This window comes from Lupinus angustifolius, chromosome LG15 (genome assembly GCF_001865875.1).
Source record: "Lupinus angustifolius cultivar Tanjil chromosome LG15, LupAngTanjil_v1.0, whole genome shotgun sequence".
NCBI classification, from domain to species: domain Eukaryota; kingdom Viridiplantae; phylum Streptophyta; class Magnoliopsida; order Fabales; family Fabaceae; genus Lupinus; species Lupinus angustifolius.
The window spans coordinates 10,545,418-10,564,100 of NC_032023.1; the positions used below are offsets into that span (position 1 = coordinate 10,545,418).

An 18,683-nucleotide genomic window follows, 5' to 3' on the forward strand; every position below is an offset into this window, starting at 1 on the left:
CTTCATGAATTACTAACTCACCTTGAGCAGGGAAGATTTCATCAACTATGTCCCGAGGAGGTTCCAAATTTGCTTTTTCAAAAGCAACCATATGAATCGCATCTGGAATAGATACAGATTCTTCCTCTAAGACAAAGTTTCTAACCTTATCTTCCCCCTCAAACTCAATATCCTCAAAGAACGTGGCTGTACCCGTCTCAAATATGGATTTCATACTTGGATCATAAAATTTATAGCCCCTTGATTTTTCATATTAACCAATAAAGTAACTGCTTACTATACGGGAGTCCAATTTCTTCTCATAAGGCCTATAAGGCCTTGCCTCAGCTGGACATCCCCACACATGAAAATGCTTTAGACTTGGCTTTCGCCCAGTCCAATGCTCATAAGGTGTTTTAGCAGTTGCCTTAGTTGGTACCCTATTAAGAATATAAGCTGCTGTCTTAAGTGCCTCTCCCCAGAGTGACTCTGGTAAGGTAGAGTGACAAATCATACTCCTTACCATGTCCTTAAGAGTCCGGTTTCGTCTTTCAGACACACCATTCATGCTAGGCGATCCTGGCATGGTGTACTGTGGGACTATACCACATTCCTCTAGGTATTTGGCAAAAGGCCCTAGACGTTGTTCACCTGAACCGTCATATCTACCGTAGTATTCACCACCACGGTCAGATCTGACGCACTTAATCCTTTTGCCGAGTTGATTTTCAACCTCAGCCTTAAAAGTTTTGAACACGTCCACCGATTGGGACTTTTCATGAATTAGAAAAATGTATGCATAACGAGAATAATCGTCTATGAATGATATGAAATATCGTTGACCATTCCAGGAAGCCGTAGGGAATGGCCCACAGATATCCGTATGTATCAATTCTAAGACGTCCGAAGCTCTATATGCACCATATTTCGATTGTTTGGTTTGTTTTCCTTTTATGCATTTAACACAAACATTAAGGTTTGTGAAGTCAATGGAATCCAAAATCCCATCTGACACAAGACGCTCAATTCTCTTTTGAGAAATGTGACCTAGGCGCTTGTGCCATAATGCACCTGAATTATTATTTTCAATCTTACGCTTAGTACCACGTGATTCCACATTCAGGGTTTCGCTATAATCAGTTATGATATTCAGCATATAAAGGTTGTCATTCAACATAAGTGAACCAGTTCCAATAACATTTGAATTTAAAGACAATTGAACCGAATTGTTTCCAAATGAACAACAATAACCAAATTTGTCCAAATATGAAACAGAAATCAAATTCCGTCTAAAAGACGGTACAACAAAAGTGTCTTTCAAATCCAAATAGAAACCAGTACATAATAACAACCTAAAATGCCCTATAGCTTCCACTTCTACCGATTTCCCATCGCCAACATATATGTATCTTTCAACATGATTAGGCTTTCGGTAGCTCAGGCAACCCTGCATTGAAACACTGATGTTAGAAGTTGAACCGGAGTCTAACCACCAGGTGTTTCCAGGTACTGAAGTTAAATTGACCTCAGAACAAACCAAAGCAAGAAATGTACCTTTCTTAGCACGCCAGGCGTGATACTTTACACATTTCTTCTTTTGATGTCCAGTTGCTTTGCAAAAGAAACAGACATCATCCTGCTTCTGTTTCTTTTGCACTGAACCCTTAGCAGCTTCATTCTTGGGCTCTGAAGTGATTTTCCTTTTGCCCTTGTCTTTAGAGGTAGTAACATAATGGGCACTTTCAGTCCTCTCTCGCTTCAATCTTTCCTCTTCTTGCACACAAAATGAAATGAGCTCATTAAGAGTCCATTTCTCCCTTTGACAGTTATAAGAAATCTTAAACTGACTGAATTGTGCAGGAAGAGACAGTAAGACCAAATGAATGAGCAAGTCTTCCGACATGTCAAGCTTAAGGGCCTTAAGTTTTGAAACGATGTTGGACATTCCCATAATGTATTCCCTTATGTTTCCCTTGCCTTGATACCTCATGGAAATCAAGTTCTGTAACAGAGTACTTGTTTCCGCCTTATCGCTCTTTGCAAAGCGCTTTTCAATCTCAGCAAGGAAATCTTTGGCACTATTTATCTCATCCGAGATAGTACCCCTAAAGACTTCTGGAATGCCACGCTTAATGATCATCAGACTCATGCGATTAGAGCGATCCCACTTCTCATAATCCTTCCTCTCTTCAGAGGAACTAGATTCCAAAGGAGAAGGAGGTTGCTCTACCCTTAGTGCATAGTCCAGATCCATGCAGCCAAGAACAATTTCCATGTTCTCTTTCCAATCCTTAAAATTTTCACCATTAAGGACCGGAACCGAATTCAAATTTGCAGATATAGAAGCAATTGATGTAGCTGATTGAAACAAAAGACAAAATATTAAAATATGCTCACAACCCAAAATTATCATTGTGCTCAAAACAATGGTATGTCCAAATCAAGATACCTAGTGCACCATCAATATCAAGTCTTTGGACAGTGATATCAACTGCAAGTGATACTCTTGTTGTAATGATCAAACATTCATAATAAGACATGTCAACTGACGAATCCCTCTTTGGATTGATTCATCAGTCACACGTATAAAACTTTAGAATTATGACATGTTTATCATCACAGGTGTATATGGTATTCGGCCAAATATTAACTTTCCTTTGGGCCAGCTAATACCCGCATGAATGACCATACACACTTCCATCCATTATTCCTCATGAGTTATATCCATGAAAGAGGTCACTTTGGCGACATTTCACTTCATTTGGCTCACTTGAAATAACAGACAACCTTAATGGACAACCAAACAACAATTAAACCAATACACAAAGATACTGAAATCCCAAAAATAATATAAATAAAAATAAAAAATAAAAAATTTTCTCTCGCTCGGGCGAGCAAAATCTCGCTTGAGCCCTATTTAAGGCGATTTGCCTCTGTTTCCTCTCGCTTGAGCGAGAGCACTGCAGCAGAACATGAAAAATGCGATTTCTGCATCGCGATTCTTCGAAAAATAACCAAAATTTTCAACAACAAACAGCAGAGAACAACATTCAATCATTTCAAATTGTTTTATTTCACATTGAAAAGCATAAGTATCTTCATAATCGATTCATAACAGAAACAAAACACCAAAACCCTAAATCAAACCAGATTTGGGAAAGAACATGAAAACCTAATTTCATCCATAAATCAATTTGGGGTGGCTCTGATACCACTTGTTGGAGAAATTCCTTCTCCATCCGAAATCCATAGAGTGAATGCGGAAGTCCTTATGACCATGGCTTTGTTCCCACAACCAAATGTGTATGCCCATACATACACCCAAATGGAACATCCATGGTCCAGACCGAAGAAACCCCAAATGAGTTCATGGTGAAGAAGAAGAACATACCTTGTTGAGACATTTCCGGGATCTCGAAGGTATGAGGGTGCGATGATCTTCCAGATGATAGAGCGCCTTACGGTTTTCCTTTAGTTCTCTCTAGAGGGGAATGAGAGAATACCTTAGTTTCTGAAAAGTGTTCCTTAGGGAGAGAATGCCTTAGCTCTTGGTTATGAGGAGAAACCTCATCCTTATACCTAATGAGCCTTATGGTTGGGTGGATAGTGTTATCCTATCCTGGATAACACTATTCTCATCCTACCTTATTCTCCTTAACCTTAACACCTGAAAACCTGTTGCTCTACAAATGGGGACCATAACCCATAAAAGTAACCCCGTAGTGGTTACTACTTTAGTTGCAATAATTCTGATTCAGTCCCTTCATCAAATCAGAAATTGCCTGAAGGTATCTACACTTATTATTATTTCATGACACATATGCCCTTAGCCACCAAATTAATTACTTAAGATCATTTTATATTTTGGCTAATTACATAATGGCCATAACACAATTATAGAATTATATTTGTGACCCATAAATTGTCAGAAATTCCAACATTTAAATCCTTGGATTCATTTACTTGCCACTTTTTCTTAGGTTTTTGAACTGTGCAATATTTGGCAACGCAACTGATTTATTCTCTCATACAATGCCTCGGTCAGCAACCAGAGCAGCAATGCTGGTGAGGGTTAATACCCTTCTTCAAGGGTACTCAGGCATAAGATTTGAAATCTTAGAAGCAATCACCAAACTCCTCAACCACAATGTGACCCCCATCTTGCCATTACGTGGTACAATTACTGCTTCTGGTGATCTAATCCCACTCTCCTACATTGCTGCATTGCTAATAGGTAGGCAAAACTCCAAAGCTGTTGGACCATCTGGAGAGACCCTCAATGCCGACGAAGCATTCCATTTAGCAGGTCTGCATGCAGGGTTTTTTGAGTTGCAGCCCAAAGAAGGTCTTGCCCTCGTAAATGGAACCGCTGTTGGGTCCGGTGTAGCTTCTATGGTCCTTTTTGAGGCAAACATATTAGCTTTATTGTCAGAAGTGCTATCAGCAGTTTTTGCAGAAGTTATGCAGGGGAACCCAGAATTTACGCACCACCTGATACACAAGCTTAAGTACCATCCTGGTCAAATTGAAGCTGCAGCTATTATGGAACACATTTTAGATGGAAGCTCTTATATCAGAAAAGCAAAATTGCAACAACCAGATCCATTGCAGAAGCCTAGAAAGGATCGCTATGCTCTTCAAACTTCTCCTCAGTGGCTTGGCCCGCAGATTGAGGTCATAAGGTATTCAACAAAATCAATTGAAAGGGAGATAAACTCGGTGAATGACAATCCTTTGATTGATGTGACTGGGAATAAGGCCTTGAATGGGGGAAATTTCCAAGGCACCCCAATTGGAGTTTCAATGGATAACACACGGTTAGCTATTGCTTCAATTGGCAAAATCATATTTGCCCAATTCACTGAGCTGGTGAATGACTTGTATAACAATGGGTTGCCATCAAACCTCTCTGCTGGTAGAAATCCAAGTTTGGATTATGGTTTTAAGGCATCTGAAGTTGCCATGGCTGCTTATTGTTCTGAACTTCAATATCTAGCAAATCCGGTAACAAGTCACGTGCAAAGTGCTGAGCAGCACAACCAAGACGTGAACTCTTTGGGTTTAATTTCTGCTTGGAAAACTGCTGAAGCGGTTGAGATATTGAAGCTCATGTCCTCTACTTATTTGGTTGCACTCTGCCAAGCTATTGACTTGAGGCATTTGGAGGAAATATTTAAGAACACAGTCAAGAATACTGTAAGCAGAGTTGCCAAGAAGACATTAACCACAGAAGACAATGAAGAAATCAACCCATTTCGGTTTTGTGAGAAAGAATTGCTCCAAGTGGTTGATAGAGAATATGTATTCTCCTACATTGATGATCCTTTCAATGTTGCTTACCCATTGATGCCAAAACTAAAGCAAGTACTTTATGAGCAAGCACACATCAGTGCCATTAATGAGAAGAATGTGAGCTTGTTAATTTTTGAGAAGATTAGAGATTTTGAGGATGAAATAAAGTCTCTCTTGGCGAAGGAAATTGAAAGTGCAAGAGTGGATTATGAGAATGGCAATCCAGCAATTCCAAACAGAATTAAGGAATGTAGGTCATATCCACTATATAAGTTTGTGAGGGAGGAATTAGGATCAGGGTTGCTAACTGGAGAAAAGACTGTCTCACCAGATCAGGAATTTGAAAAAGTATTTTCTGCAATATGTCAAGCAAAGATTATTGACCCTATTCTGGAATGCCTCAGAGAATGGAATGGAGTTCCCATTCTATAATATTATGTGTTTCTTTCACTTCCACTGTAACTACAAGTTTGTTATTACAACCAAAAGAAATAAATGAGGAATCTCTATATTTTGTATGTTTTTTTATTTTTATTCTGGAATCCCAAATAAAAGTGTTGTTGAACTATCTATGTTTCTGTGCTTTCCTTTCCATGAATGTGATTTAATACTAAAATGCCAAATATGATTAGGGTGGGTATACCAATATTTCCAGTTCATTAATTAACATGTTATTAATTTCTTAAAATGCTACACCAAAGAGTAATAAAATGTCCACATGATGATGCTTTAGTCTCAAGAGTCAATAGAGAGATACAAAAGGAGGGAGGTTGAACTTTGCAAACAACAACCAAGAGAGGAAAGAGTAAGTGACATATATAATACATTACTCAATGGAACTTGAGACTGGTCAAGACATTATTGTTGACAGGGTCAGCCAGATGATCAAGAAGGTTTTGGTATGGCCCAACTCCTGTCACAGGACCTTGAATAAAATAACCCAAAATTGCCAACATAGCCAACCTCCCATTCTTAACTTCCTTCAGCTTCAAGTCCTTCAAGGACTTCTCATCCTTACCAAAACCAAGGGGGTTGAAGAAAGGTCCTCCAGGATAAGCAGGGTTACCAGAACCTACGAAACCTTTCTCTAATCCCAAAAAGTACTGTTTACCCATAGAGCCAGGGTTGTACCAATCTTGAAATCTCCTGTGCTCCGCGAATCCCATGAGTGCCAGCTCAAACACAAAGAGTGTGTAAGGGTCTGCCCAGTAGTCGTATGTTCCGGCCGGTGGGAACACACCAGTTTTGAACCATGGTAGTGCTGTTTCCTCAGGAATCAGACCAGCCTTGCCAAGGATCTCAGGTGCTATAGCACCGACTGCACCCAACATTGCGTAACGGCCGTTGATAACCTCACCATATGCTAGCCATCTTGGCTCAATGAACCCTCCTGTTCCTTCAGGGTCTGACAGTCCCAGAGGGTCAAATCCAAAGTCACCAGGTAGGCTGCAAATGATACCACCACATAAAGTTAATTCCAGCACCTTTAAACTTATTCAACTAAGTTGCATTGCTACATGCTGAGTGCTGAAGAACACACTGTTATATTATGTTAAGAATAGAGGCATGAAGATAATGAAAATGTAAACCGAATGCATTTCTGGTGTGTTCAAAGGTGCAAAAGGTTGTTATACTTATCGGACTGATACAGAATCACGTAATAATGTACCGAATTATAAACCCAATCCTAGAGTAATTAGCTAATCAAAACAATTGATAACATGTTAGATTCTATCTAATAAAATGATATCTTAACATATTATAATAGTGTTTAGTGCACATCACTTCACGTATGTGCGATTTGGCTTAACTGGCTATAGTCGAACCGTGCAAATGAAAAGTAATGCATGCAAGTGTGTATAGCAGTATTCATTATATTAATATGTTCTTAGCTTCACAAACATTCAACTCAAACAACTTATTTAACCAGGATGAAGTATACCTGCCATCCAGGTAAGAAAGACTCTGCTTTGATGCAAACCACAAGGGTCTATTTGCTTCTTGCTGAACACCAAAAGAAAGAGAAAGCGCTTTCAATATATGCAATAGATCAAAAAACACAATTCCCGTTTTGATATATATATAAAGAGAGGGAGAGGTACCTTGACAGGGGGAGAGGAAGCTGCCTTAACCAAAAAGGAAGATTTTTTGGAGAACCCAATTGGAGATTGGAGTGATCTAGCTCCAAGACTCTGCTTGAGAGCCTCTGATGAGAAGGTAAGAGATGAAGAGGAGACCAGAGCTTGTGTAGACATGTTTTTCACTCTTCTTATTAGTGGTGTGCCAAAAGAGAGTGAGTTTTGTTTTGATCTTATTTCTAAAGGAAGGAAGGAAGGGGTTAAGAAATAAGAAGTAAGGTAAGACACAATTGGTGGCCCCAGATACTTGAAACATAGAACTTAAGGTGGAGAATGAATGCATGAGTAGCACAATTCGGTGAGGATGAGATTAGGATCTACTTCTCCAACCAAGACTATACACGTACTATGATGAGTCGGATAAGGGATTTTATTTTCTTCCCCAACAATCTGCTATGGATAATGTTTAGTCTCTCTTCTATGTCTACATCAATTCCTTAATTCTTGTCTCAAAAAACCTCATAAAACAAGCATCCGAGTGCCCCATATTAATTATCAAATGTCAAGATGTGTGTATACAGAAATCTCAAAATTATAATTTATACTAATATAATATATATGCAATATACAAATTTATATAAGTTGAATATATCATCATCATTCATTTTCTATTACTTATTTATATTTATAGATAAGTCAATAATAATAAAAATATGAATAAAAAGAATATTACAGTAAAAATATAAAAAACCATTATACTATTAGTGAATAAATCTGTTTCTCCTTATGCAAATTATTAAGACATCTGGTGGAGGTGCATGTAACCAATCAGATAATATTGTTTTAGTAAATTTCTTAGGTTCGGGCATGTTTTGTTCAAAATTACGTATATACTTTAGAGAATTAAACTTCTCAAATTAATATTCAATCCAAAATCCCAAAAACAAAACGCCATTACTATATTTGCATAGCCAAACTGCTTGTTGGCCTCGAATCATCATATTATAAGGCTAAAATCGGGATGAAAGACTAGATTGAGTTCTAATACAAGGTACGATTCAAAGTAAATTGAGTTTACCATTGAATTATGTGATTTCGTAATATTTACTTTATTCTCAACTACATTTTAGATAATCTTTTTCAAGGGAAAAACTGACTTCTGTGTTGACCCGAACGCGGTATTTGTACAGTGCTCCAGTCAATATAAAAATCAAAGCCAGTATACTTCTTTTGTTGTCCCTTATTTTTTTGGGAATCAAATGCAACCTAAGTACTCTTCTATTAAATTCAAAATTTAGTAGTATTTTGATGGAAATGATAAAGATAGGGCAGGGGTAAGATGATGAAATATCATCGATGGTGCCTTTAACAAAAGATCAACAAATGCTTCTTTTTTTGTGCTAACTTTACTGTTCAAAATCTATCACTGGAATGACAAACATAGGTATAATACATCCATGGCAAAACCCATTAAATAACGCAACATTCTCTGATGACTTCTCCAAAAAATTACTGGAACCGTAATCTTATTTCTTTGTTGGGCTTGGAGCCGTATACCTCGTGAGAACATAACAGTCTGGTGGTGTGATGTTCGTATAGTAGTTCTTGATTGTTTCTGTGATTTCAAATCCATATTTCTTATAAAAGCTTATGGCATCTTCATTGTTTGTCTGAACATGCAAGTAAACCTCTGAAATATTCTGCTTTGAACAAAGATCAATAACATGATTCAAAAGCTTTGTTCCTGCATCAACCAAACATTAATAATCACATAGGTTGTGGATAAAATTTAGAAAGGTGACAAAATTTGAAACAACCGTGTGAAGCTAGAACCTTATGATGGTACTTTATGCACACAGAAAAGTCATAAACCTTAAACCCTAGACGAGCCATAACTACTACAATGATCAACTAACCAAGTTTTAAAAATCTAGAGGGCGAGATATTTATTTTCTTTCTTACCAATACCAAGTCCCCGGTAAGGTGCTAAAACACCTAAAGTCATGATGTAAACCCGAACTTGCCCTCCACTTTCCGTCTTCTCAAGCCGGCACGCAATTGCACCAACACATATGTCACTGTAGTAAGCTGGAAGATAAAGGCATGATAATCAAACTTCAGGTTACTATTTTATTTCAATGTTTTATGTTTAGCATTAATGAAGGTGTTAGACCAGTTCAAAGATGCTCTCCAGACCATAAACATATATTCTAAAGAAGCTCTTTGGGAGAACTATCCAATGTGTGTTCACATTTCATTGTCAAAAATTTTGCAACTAGAGGAAGTTTTTACCCTCTAGTTAAGGAAATGGAGGAGGTATGCTTAACAATTTGAAATAATTTCATATTTATTCAATACAGAAAGGAAATATAAAAAAAAAGTGAATTAATACAGCAAAGGTAGCAATTCTGATTTGCGCAGAAAATTTAGATCAAGTGCAAATGAAATTCAATTGGATATATTATTTTGCTATGAAGGACTCAAACTAAGCACTTGAGCAGTCTAGTTATTACAACAACAACCAAAAGAACAAAATGATACATTTATTATTTCATTTATTTATTTCAAATGGCTTCCAGGTAGAGTTCAACACAAAGCACTAACATACCATTTTCAATAATGCAGACGCCACCAGAAAATAAATATAATTATAAAAAAGGCAGAAATGATGATGAATGAAACAGCAACAGTGATAAGATGCTAAAATGGGAAAACCAATGAGAATGGATATAAAATAAATTGAAGTGAGAAGAAGTAGTTGAACCTAGCTTAGTGAATTCGCCTGAAGCCAGTGCATCAGCATAGTATTTGTCATTGTAGCGAACAGGGAAAAGAGCAATATTGAGCTTCTTGAGCTGCATGATGTTCTTGTCCCTCACTCCATCAAGTGAGATTGAGACTTCACGGCCAACTCCCATGCTATACAGAAAGGAAGAGCGTGATTGAATTATAAAATTGGTACCATAAAAAAGAGAGTTTAGAATCCAATTCACAACTAGATAAAAGTGATGAGGGAGTATGGCTTTCAACTACTCATCCTACTACATCACCCTGGATAATAGTAACCAGCCACAAATACACAAATACATTGGCAAGATGCACAAAATGAAATGAACAAATATATTGAAAGAGTTCCTATGAATGAACAAAATGAAATGAAAATGCAGGATTGTTTTCTTCAATGAGAATGGAAAAATGATTTAGCAGTGAGGTTTTTGATCAAGCACGTTGAGTGCGTCAAAATAAGTAGGGTAAGTGAATAGATAAAAAAATAAACAGAAAAAGGAGGGTTACCACTTACCTTGGTGAATGATGGGAAAGTGGTGAACCACAGATCCAAGACACACAGGGGCAATAGAGATAGATGAAGGGGAAAGGGAAATCGTATTATTAGGGTTTGCTTCTTTTTACATCTTTTATTTTATTTATTTAAACATTATTATCTTATAACCAAAATAAAAACTAATTCCTTTGCTATTTACAAATTCAACAACACTAATAATTAATGTGGATAGATAATGTAAAATGTATTATTACTCAAGTTGATTATAACAATATTGAAAAGCAGCAAATCCTATAACAACATTTTTATTTTTTAAGTAATCTTATATATTATTTTATAATTTATTAAACTATTTAAAAAATAATGTTATATTCTCTAGCCTATAAAAATATGACATGTGTTATTTTGTTTGTTTTTAAAAATATTTTTATAGAAAATGATTAAACATGACACATGTCATGATTTCACTATCAGTAGAAGATAACTTATCCTTATACCAGAAGATACTGCATTCTCTTAACTTTATAACAAACATTAGTTTTTTTATTTGAATCTCACAACATTTTTTTTTCCACAACTCTCTCCTTACTTTCTCTTCACTAGGAACAACTTAAAAGAACAAAAATCCAGAAAATAAAATATTTTTATTCCGTTAAGCATGGGTTAATGGGGTGGTATGGTAGGGGAATAGCTTAGGTTAATGCATGTGGGGACGCACACTGTAATTAATGAGAGTGTACTAATAGTGTAGTGGAGGAGTAGGACGACATATAAAATAATTTATTATTAATTAATAATAATAAAAGGGTTGAGATAAAAAAGAAGCGATTGATTGATTCGAAATCGAAGATGAAGTCTCCTACGTTGGACCCTCCTGTTCGTGTTTACGCCGATGGCATCTACGATCTCTTCCACTTCGGTCACGCTGGTTCTCTTGAACAAGCCAAAAAATCGTACTATTCATTCATTCTCCTTATTCTCTTCTATTCTATTCTATTCTATTCTATTTATGCATCAACCAATGAATGTTTATATTTATACATATATGTAGATTTCCTAATACTTACTTGCTGGTTGGATGCTGTAATGATGAAACCACCCACAAATACAAAGGCAAAACCGTTATGACTGAATCTGAACGTTATGAATCCCTTCGTCACTGCAAATGGGTTGATGAAGTTATTCCTGATGCACCTTGGGTTGTTGATCAACAATTTCTTGATAAACATACTATTGATTATGTTGCTCATGACTCTCTTCCTTATGCTGATACAAGTGGTGCTGCCAATGATGTTTATGAATTTGTCAAAGCTGTTGGTAGGTTTAAGGAAACTCAACGAACTGATGGAATTTCTACATCTGACATTATAATGAGGATTGTCAAAGATTATAACCAATATGTCCTCCGCAATTTGGATCGAGGTTACTCTAGAAAAGATCTTGGTGTTAGCTATGTCAAGGCATGCTCTTTCATTCTCAATTCACATCATTCTTCCTCATTCCTATATATTTATATTTAATTCACCAACTTGTGCTTCTCACTAAACAGGAAAAGCGACTCCGGGTGAATAGAAGGTTGAAAACGTTACAGGAGAAAGTAAAGGAGCAACAAGAAAAGGTTGGTGAAAAGGTATGTATCTATCTCATACTTACTTTACTTATTTCTCTGAACCTGTCTATGCTTTTATTTACAAAACCTTTGCATTTCGCCATCATAGATCAGTTTCATTTGTAGCAAGTGTAATATGCCTGTGATTTATTGCCATTAAACTAATCATGCAATTATTGTTTGCTTCCCTATGATTCTTTATTTTCAACTATAGATCTGATGATAGCTAGAGAGTGGCTTGACTGCAGTTTGTCTTGTAAAAAAACAGAGAATTCACCCTCTTTGGTTCTCCTTCAACACTTTTTTTAAGACTACTTTTGAAATGCAATATTAGGAAGCTGCTTTCTAAGATTAATGCCTTTGTTAAATGTAGATCTGGGTGGCTAGAAGCTGTTATATTATATTGATTATTAACTCTAATATTATTTGATCTTCATCTAGATCCAAATTGTTGCAAAGACTGCGGCTATGAGCCGTAATGAGTGGGTGGAAAATGCTGATCGCTGGGTTGCTGGATTTCTGGAAATGTTTGAAGAAGGTTGCCATAAGATGGTAAGCTACTAACAAACTGTGTAACTCTTTTGATTCATGTATACACTACTTACTCAACTTTCCATTTTTTTCGATTTGTTACCACTTGAACGTATATCAGGGAACAGCTATCAGGGATCGAATTCAAGAGAGGTTAAGAGGTCAGCATTCAGGTGATGGCACATTTCTTATAGAAAATGGCAATGATAATAAGGATGATGATGAAGAGTATTATTATGATGAGGAGGATGATATTGATGAAGAATATTTTGAAGAATATTATGATGATGATGAGCTTAATCCCCAGAATAATGGGGAAAATGAGAACAAAAGGTAGAAATACTTCAGAGGAGTTGTTGGGTTCTTGGTAGAGTGTGCATGAGACTTCTGTAATATTATATGCATTAACATGGATAATGGAACATGCTTTGGAGTTGCACAAGGGAACTTTCATTTTGCTGGTGTGGTCAAAATTCTGCATGTGGGGAGTGTTGGCATACATGAAATTGTTATTTGTGCATAGGCTTGGTATGAAGAAATTTAAGCTAGAAAATATTACCTGAATTTGTGTTTGTGATTAGTAGTCACTAACTTAATTTTGGATGGTAGAATCTTTTTACTTATATAATTTTGAGCTTTATATATATCTTCTCTTTTCACTCAGGCATGCTCCCCTTCCCTTGAAAAATGAAACTTACAAACATACTTTAAACAAACACCACCAATTCCAAAATTCAAGGGATAACTTACTTCATCATTCTCTTGAAAACTGTAATCTATGAGAGTCAGGTTGTTAGAATTGTGTAGAGATTATATGCGTTGACTATTTGACCCCGATCAAAGTAGCTTAGAAGCTAATAATAAATTAATAATCAGGGAACATGATAGTTACACGGCGGTTTATCAGAATTCTAATCATCTCGATCGGTGGTGGACTTGAGTTCTGATACCCGTCGAAGTGTCTTCCACCTACCTCGGTCATTTATGTTATTAATGTTTCAAGTTGAGTGAGGTTTTGAGTGTCTGAAATAATAACACCACCGTAAGCAATGATACATAAATTTCAGAGATCTAATAATCAACTTCAGGGCTTGAATGGGAATACATGACAGGGTTGAGGGTTCACAAATTACAATCGAAAATTCATAAACTTTCCTTAGGCTATGCTTAAATAACAGTCATTAAATGGAATATGATGTAAGTAGATGAGAAGAATAGTATAAAACTTAGTGAATGTGGAGGTTCTGCTGTGATTAATCACATAAAACAGAAATTCTGGATAATCACTTCCTGTTAAAACTATGAGAACTGTCCGGCGATTTGTTCACATTCAGTATGTTAAAAAATGTGATAAATATATACCCAGATGATAATTATAATCTATAAAATAACATATCCCATATTTTTTTAGCCGAGTAACAAATTGTAGGATAGGTGATGGATCCCTCAACCCTAATTATACTTCCATGTAATGTCAAAACGTGCACGTTCCAAAAGAAAGAAAACAGATTATGAAACGCTAGCCATTAATGCCACAAAATACAAGGAATTAATATAAACACGAATCTGAAAATGAGTTGAAAAATAATTCTTAAATTTCAACTATGCCACCATCTTTTAAATGGTAGGAGACATTAAGTTCCATATCGTGCAGATGCAGGGGAGTTTCTGGAAACTGTAATAGCTTCCATATCTAGTGTAGTCCACTTCTAGACTTGTTGGGCTTAGTCAAAGCTTCCACAAATCTGTACATCCAACGGTCCAGCATCCCTGTTGAGGAAAATGACAGAAAATAAGCAGCAGCAGAAATTTTTTAATTCATAAAGATTCCAGAAGAAGAAAAAAAACAACTAATTGAATTTTATGCCATATGTATGTATGTAGCTTGAATTCTCAATGAAAATGCCATACCACTCAAATTATCAATTAGGTACTGACAAATATTTTGAAGGACCACTCTAACAATTTCATACAAAAGAAAGGGATAATGTTTCATGTACATCAAATTATCAATAGGTACTGACAAATATTTGGAATGTGTGTACAATAAAAAATTATAAATCATGTGAGATAAATGCACACAATGTAAGATACCTTGATGTACAAATAACGAAATACAAGAAAATAACCATATTTTAAATTCTCAGCCATTTCTATTTTGTTTTTCCAGAGTATCTCATTAGCTTTTGGCATGGCAAATACGGTATTAAAATGAAGAAAACCTGTTAAAGCATATGGAACACAAATAGTACATAAATAGTGGATGAGATCATGAGACATAAACCTGTTAAAGCAAAGGTTCCGCCCAGCACTGCACAAAGCCGAGTAATAAAATGAAGAAAACTACGTCGCTCTTCTTTGATTGTGACAGTAATAGGTGACAGATCATACAAAAAGTAGACAGCTGCAGACATCAAACAAATAAGAAATGATATGCAAAACTGGACTCAAAGAACAAAGCCAACTTCAAACATTCAAGGGTAATATAAAATCAACCTGGCCATATCCGATCAAACTCATTCAAGGGTGAATAATATTCCGTAACTGAGAACTGATTAGTTGGTAAAACTTCTTTTGAGATGTATCTATATTCAGTGGGAACAACCTGAACAAAAAGGAGAATATTATGATGCTTACTTAACATAGAAAAATCACTAGAATACCATCACTAAATTGGTCGACTTTATGAACACTACCTGCACTAGTAACTTCAGTTTTTTTGGAATGTTTTAGCAAAGGGAAATTTTGGCAAAAGGAGGTTCAATTTTCACTAACAAGAAAATAACTAAATGGCAGAAAACTGACTAATGAAAAGTTGATATATGAATTACAACTTCTGGCTTCGCAGATCTACATTATAAATAATCAATAGGATCTAACTATATTAGGGAAGAGGGAGAGCCATAGGCCCTTAGCACAACGGTAAGGTTGTTTGCCACCTAGAGGTCATAGGTTCAAATCCTGGAAGAGGCCCTTCACTTGCAGGGGTAAGGCTATGCTGTCCTCAGACAGCGGGAAAAGATTAAAAAAGTAAATTGGCATTGTAAACTATTAGAGAGGAGAGCAAGGAGGAAACATGACAATTGTACTTTTAGCTAGATCAGATTAAAAGACTATTCAAGAGAGCCCAAAAATCAAACCTTAATATAATATTTAAATGTTCCACTAGTATCATGTAAAGTCCTTGTTGTTTCATCAAGTGGATTGTGAAGTCCTGGATATTTGGGGCCAAATGACAAATCATGGATAACATGGCTGACATTCACGTTATTCGATCCTCCAAAAATCTGCAGAAAATCCACCAGACAGAATTAGGCAACTCATTCTAATATATATGTATGTGTGATATATATATAGAACCATTTATTCATGGTTTGACAAATGACAAGTTAATCTTTAGACCCAGAAATAACCCCAGAGTTCCGAAATAGAGAAAAGCATGTTGATTTTCAGAAATGGTATCAAAAGGGATCTCCCTCAACCTAAAACCTAAAACCAAAAACTTTTGTTGCAATCCTATAATCACTACAAACCAAACTATTAGGGCTGAAATCCTTCACTTTAACTGACTATCATTTTTAGGAACAAAAGGGATAAAAAGTAGTTCATGCAAACTCCAATTTTACAATTATAGAAGAATTCAAACAGCCACCATAAGGTGAACCTGATTTTGATATATAACAAACAGACATTTCAAATGAGAATCTTTGTGAGCAAATTTTAGACAGGAATACACTACTAAAAGCTTACCATCTGAGCAACATATATATTAAGTCCATGAACTGAAATATGGAAATTTCCAGCAACCCTTTGAACGTTTAAAACGCCATAAACCTACAAGATAATAGAACCAAAAACCAGTAGTATTTTAGGTTTGAAAAAAAAGTAGATCACAAAATATTAGTGATGATATAATAAATTTATAATTTATACCCGGCATCCTTCCCCATTAGTTAATGCTTCCTTAACCTTCTTGATCATATTTTCCGTAGACTCATCAAAAGTTTGTAAATGAACCTTCTGTTCTGAATCCTCATGGTGATCTTTACCATCATCTGGTCACAGTTGTTACAAGGCTATAAGTGGCAAGATAAATTTGGAAGAACAGAAGTATAAGAGGAATTGCAAGCTTTAAAGTTATTTTGAGGCACAGTGCAATTTTAAAACAGTTCCAAGTTTATCTACAATAAGGAAAGGTCATAATTTTCTCAAGTTAAACATATCAATGTAAAAGGTAATTTTTACTACACTGCCATAAAAGGTGATGCTTTATGGTACTGAAAACTGGGCAGTGAAGTACCAACAAGAGCATAAGATAAGTGTGGCAGAGATTAGAACGTTATGTTGGATGAGTGGGCATACAAGAAAATATAATATATATCAGCAAAAGCATTAGAGAAAAACTTGAGAGGCAAGTATCGGAAAAGGTAGTGAGTTGCATCTGCGAAGGTTTGGATAATGAAAATTCAAGCATAATGGCAGGAGATATTACCATGCTTATGAGCAGAATGTTCTTTTTCAACAAGGTCAGATATATATTCAGTGCCAATTATATGACCATGACTGTTGAGGCGAAGCTGCAGCACATAGAAAGATCAATTTATATATAAATATATATGTATTAGATATTAGATGTATAAATAATAATAATAATAATAATAGGGTGGTGAATTAAGACTTACCTTCCAAATGTTAGTGTCGAGATCAACCTCATGTTTGCCTGACATATCAATGGCATCGACACTCAAAACATTACAAGGTAAAGAAGGAAAAGTCATGTTGATGTGAATAGGAAGAGTCTCTCCACGTGTTAAGTCCACTGACATCTGAAAAGTATGATGCATGGATGGATGGATCATTAATAACTATTGAATAACAAGAATGAATTGAATTGAATTGAATAATAATAATAATAATAATAATAATAATAATAATAATAATAATAATAATAATAATAATAATAATAATAATAATAATAATAATAATAATAATAATAATAATAATAATAATAATAATAATAATAATAATAATAATAATAATAATAATAATAATAATAATAATAATAATAATAATAATAATAATAATAATACCTGATGGACAGTGTGAATTGTAAGATAAAAAGAGAGCTCATGGATAAACAATGTGGTCATTATGATTATACCAATCACAGAGACTGAAGCAAATAGAAATATAAAAGATATGAGATGTATGGAATTATTAAAGTAAAAGAAGAAGAATAATTAAAAAGAGTGAATGAAGAAACCAAGAGCGCCAGATTGAGTTTTCTGTAACAAGTGATCTTCTGCGCGGGGGAAAGCATCCAGGTTCTTAATCACTTGTTTCACCCCCATCCCTTCTTTCTTCTCCTTTGCTATTCACATAATCATCAACAATCATAATCATCAACAATAATAATCATAATCATCAACAACAATAATCATAATCATCAACAATCATAATCATCAATAATCATACAAATTTGAATCAAAAATCAAAGCACATACATACCTCACTACCAGATGGTTGGATGGAAGAAACACCCTAATTTTCCCTTTCAATTCAACACCGCTCCCTCCCTCTCTCTCTCTCTCTCTTCTTTCTTTTCTATACTTTAATTTAACAAGTTAGGGACTGGACCTGGCCCAGACCAATGGGCTACACTATCGGTTTACACAGCTTTTTTATTATTCACTCTATTATTATATAACTTATGTTTTTATTATTACAGATAATGTATTATTATTCTTTACCTCTTCGAAATAAAATTACAGAGAAGTGGATATTCAAATTCTTTTGGTTTTTTTTCGTTTGGAAATTTAAACTTTTGTGAAAATGATTATAAGTTCCAAAAAGTAGTTTTATGAAGAAATAAGTTTTTTGTTGTTTTTGTTTAACAAATATCAATTTTATT

At 35.3% G+C, this 18,683-nt stretch overlaps 5 protein-coding genes across 5 annotated transcripts; 2 read left to right on the forward strand and 3 right to left on the reverse strand.

The window, feature by feature from the left end:
- LOC109328047 (phenylalanine ammonia-lyase class 3-like) lies at window positions 3,960-5,789 on the forward strand (the record flags this gene model as incomplete). The annotated part of the gene is given in 1 exon segment (XM_019561296.1): window positions 3,960-5,789. A coding segment is annotated over 1 exon segment (1,744 nt), but the record flags the coding sequence as incomplete, so codon positions are not given.
- On the reverse strand, window positions 5,900-7,608 carry LOC109328051 (photosystem I chlorophyll a/b-binding protein 3-1, chloroplastic-like). The gene is made up of 3 exons (XM_019561299.1): window positions 7,374-7,608; window positions 7,214-7,275; window positions 5,900-6,717 (listed from the first exon to the last, which is right to left on the reverse strand). The coding sequence occupies exons 1-3, from the start codon at window positions 7,524-7,526 to the stop codon at window positions 6,102-6,104; spliced, it is 831 nt and encodes a 276-aa protein (XP_019416844.1). The 5' UTR covers window positions 7,527-7,608; the 3' UTR covers window positions 5,900-6,101.
- Window positions 8,610-10,729, reverse strand: LOC109327518 (N-alpha-acetyltransferase 50). The gene is made up of 4 exons (XM_019560691.1): window positions 10,651-10,729; window positions 10,114-10,268; window positions 9,312-9,437; window positions 8,610-9,093 (listed from the first exon to the last, which is right to left on the reverse strand). Exons 2-4 carry the CDS (start codon window positions 10,265-10,267, stop codon window positions 8,876-8,878), a joined length of 498 nt encoding a protein of 165 aa, XP_019416236.1. The 5' UTR covers window position 10,268; window positions 10,651-10,729; the 3' UTR covers window positions 8,610-8,875.
- On the forward strand, window positions 11,422-13,378 carry LOC109327694 (choline-phosphate cytidylyltransferase 2-like; the record flags this gene model as incomplete). The annotated part of the gene is made up of 5 exons (XM_019560859.1): window positions 11,422-11,585; window positions 11,684-12,092; window positions 12,182-12,262; window positions 12,683-12,793; window positions 12,894-13,378. Coding segments are annotated over 5 exons (981 nt in total), but the record flags the coding sequence as incomplete, so codon positions are not given.
- Window positions 14,255-18,432, reverse strand: LOC109328672 (endoplasmic reticulum-Golgi intermediate compartment protein 3). Its single transcript, XM_019562243.1, has 11 exons — window positions 18,281-18,432; window positions 18,036-18,143; window positions 17,863-17,945; window positions 17,455-17,598; window positions 17,265-17,349; window positions 16,706-16,827; window positions 16,523-16,606; window positions 15,913-16,059; window positions 15,269-15,377; window positions 15,057-15,176; window positions 14,255-14,542 (listed from the first exon to the last, which is right to left on the reverse strand). The coding sequence occupies exons 2-11, from the start codon at window positions 18,121-18,123 to the stop codon at window positions 14,466-14,468; spliced, it is 1,059 nt and encodes a 352-aa protein (XP_019417788.1). The 5' UTR covers window positions 18,124-18,143; window positions 18,281-18,432; the 3' UTR covers window positions 14,255-14,465.

Coding starts and splice junctions, on each gene's coding strand:
- LOC109328051 (XM_019561299.1), bottom strand. CDS start 7,526: ATGTCTACACAAGCTCTGGTCTCCTCTTCATCTCTTACCTTCTCATCA. Junction 7,276..7,373: donor CTTCCTCTCCCCCTGTCAAG/GTACCTCTCCCT, acceptor TTTGGTGTTCAG/CAAGAAGCAAATAGACCCTT. Junction 6,718..7,213: donor CTTTCTTACCTGGATGGCAG/GTATACTTCATC, acceptor TATCATTTGCAG/CCTACCTGGTGACTTTGGAT.
- LOC109327518 (XM_019560691.1), bottom strand. CDS start 10,267: ATGGGAGTTGGCCGTGAAGTCTCAATCTCACTTGATGGAGTGAGGGAC. Junction 9,438..10,113: donor AGGCGAATTCACTAAGCTAG/GTTCAACTACTT, acceptor TTTATCTTCCAG/CTTACTACAGTGACATATGT. Junction 9,094..9,311: donor TTACCGGGGACTTGGTATTG/GTAAGAAAGAAA, acceptor TGGTTGATGCAG/GAACAAAGCTTTTGAATCAT.
- LOC109328672 (XM_019562243.1), bottom strand. CDS start 18,123: ATGGGGGTGAAACAAGTGATTAAGAACCTGGATGCTTTCCCCCGCGCA. Junction 17,350..17,454: donor TCGACACTAACATTTGGAAG/GTAAGTCTTAAT, acceptor TATGTGCTGCAG/CTTCGCCTCAACAGTCATGG. Junction 15,378..15,912: donor CATTTAAATATTATATTAAG/GTTTGATTTTTG, acceptor CTTTTTGTTCAG/GTTGTTCCCACTGAATATAG.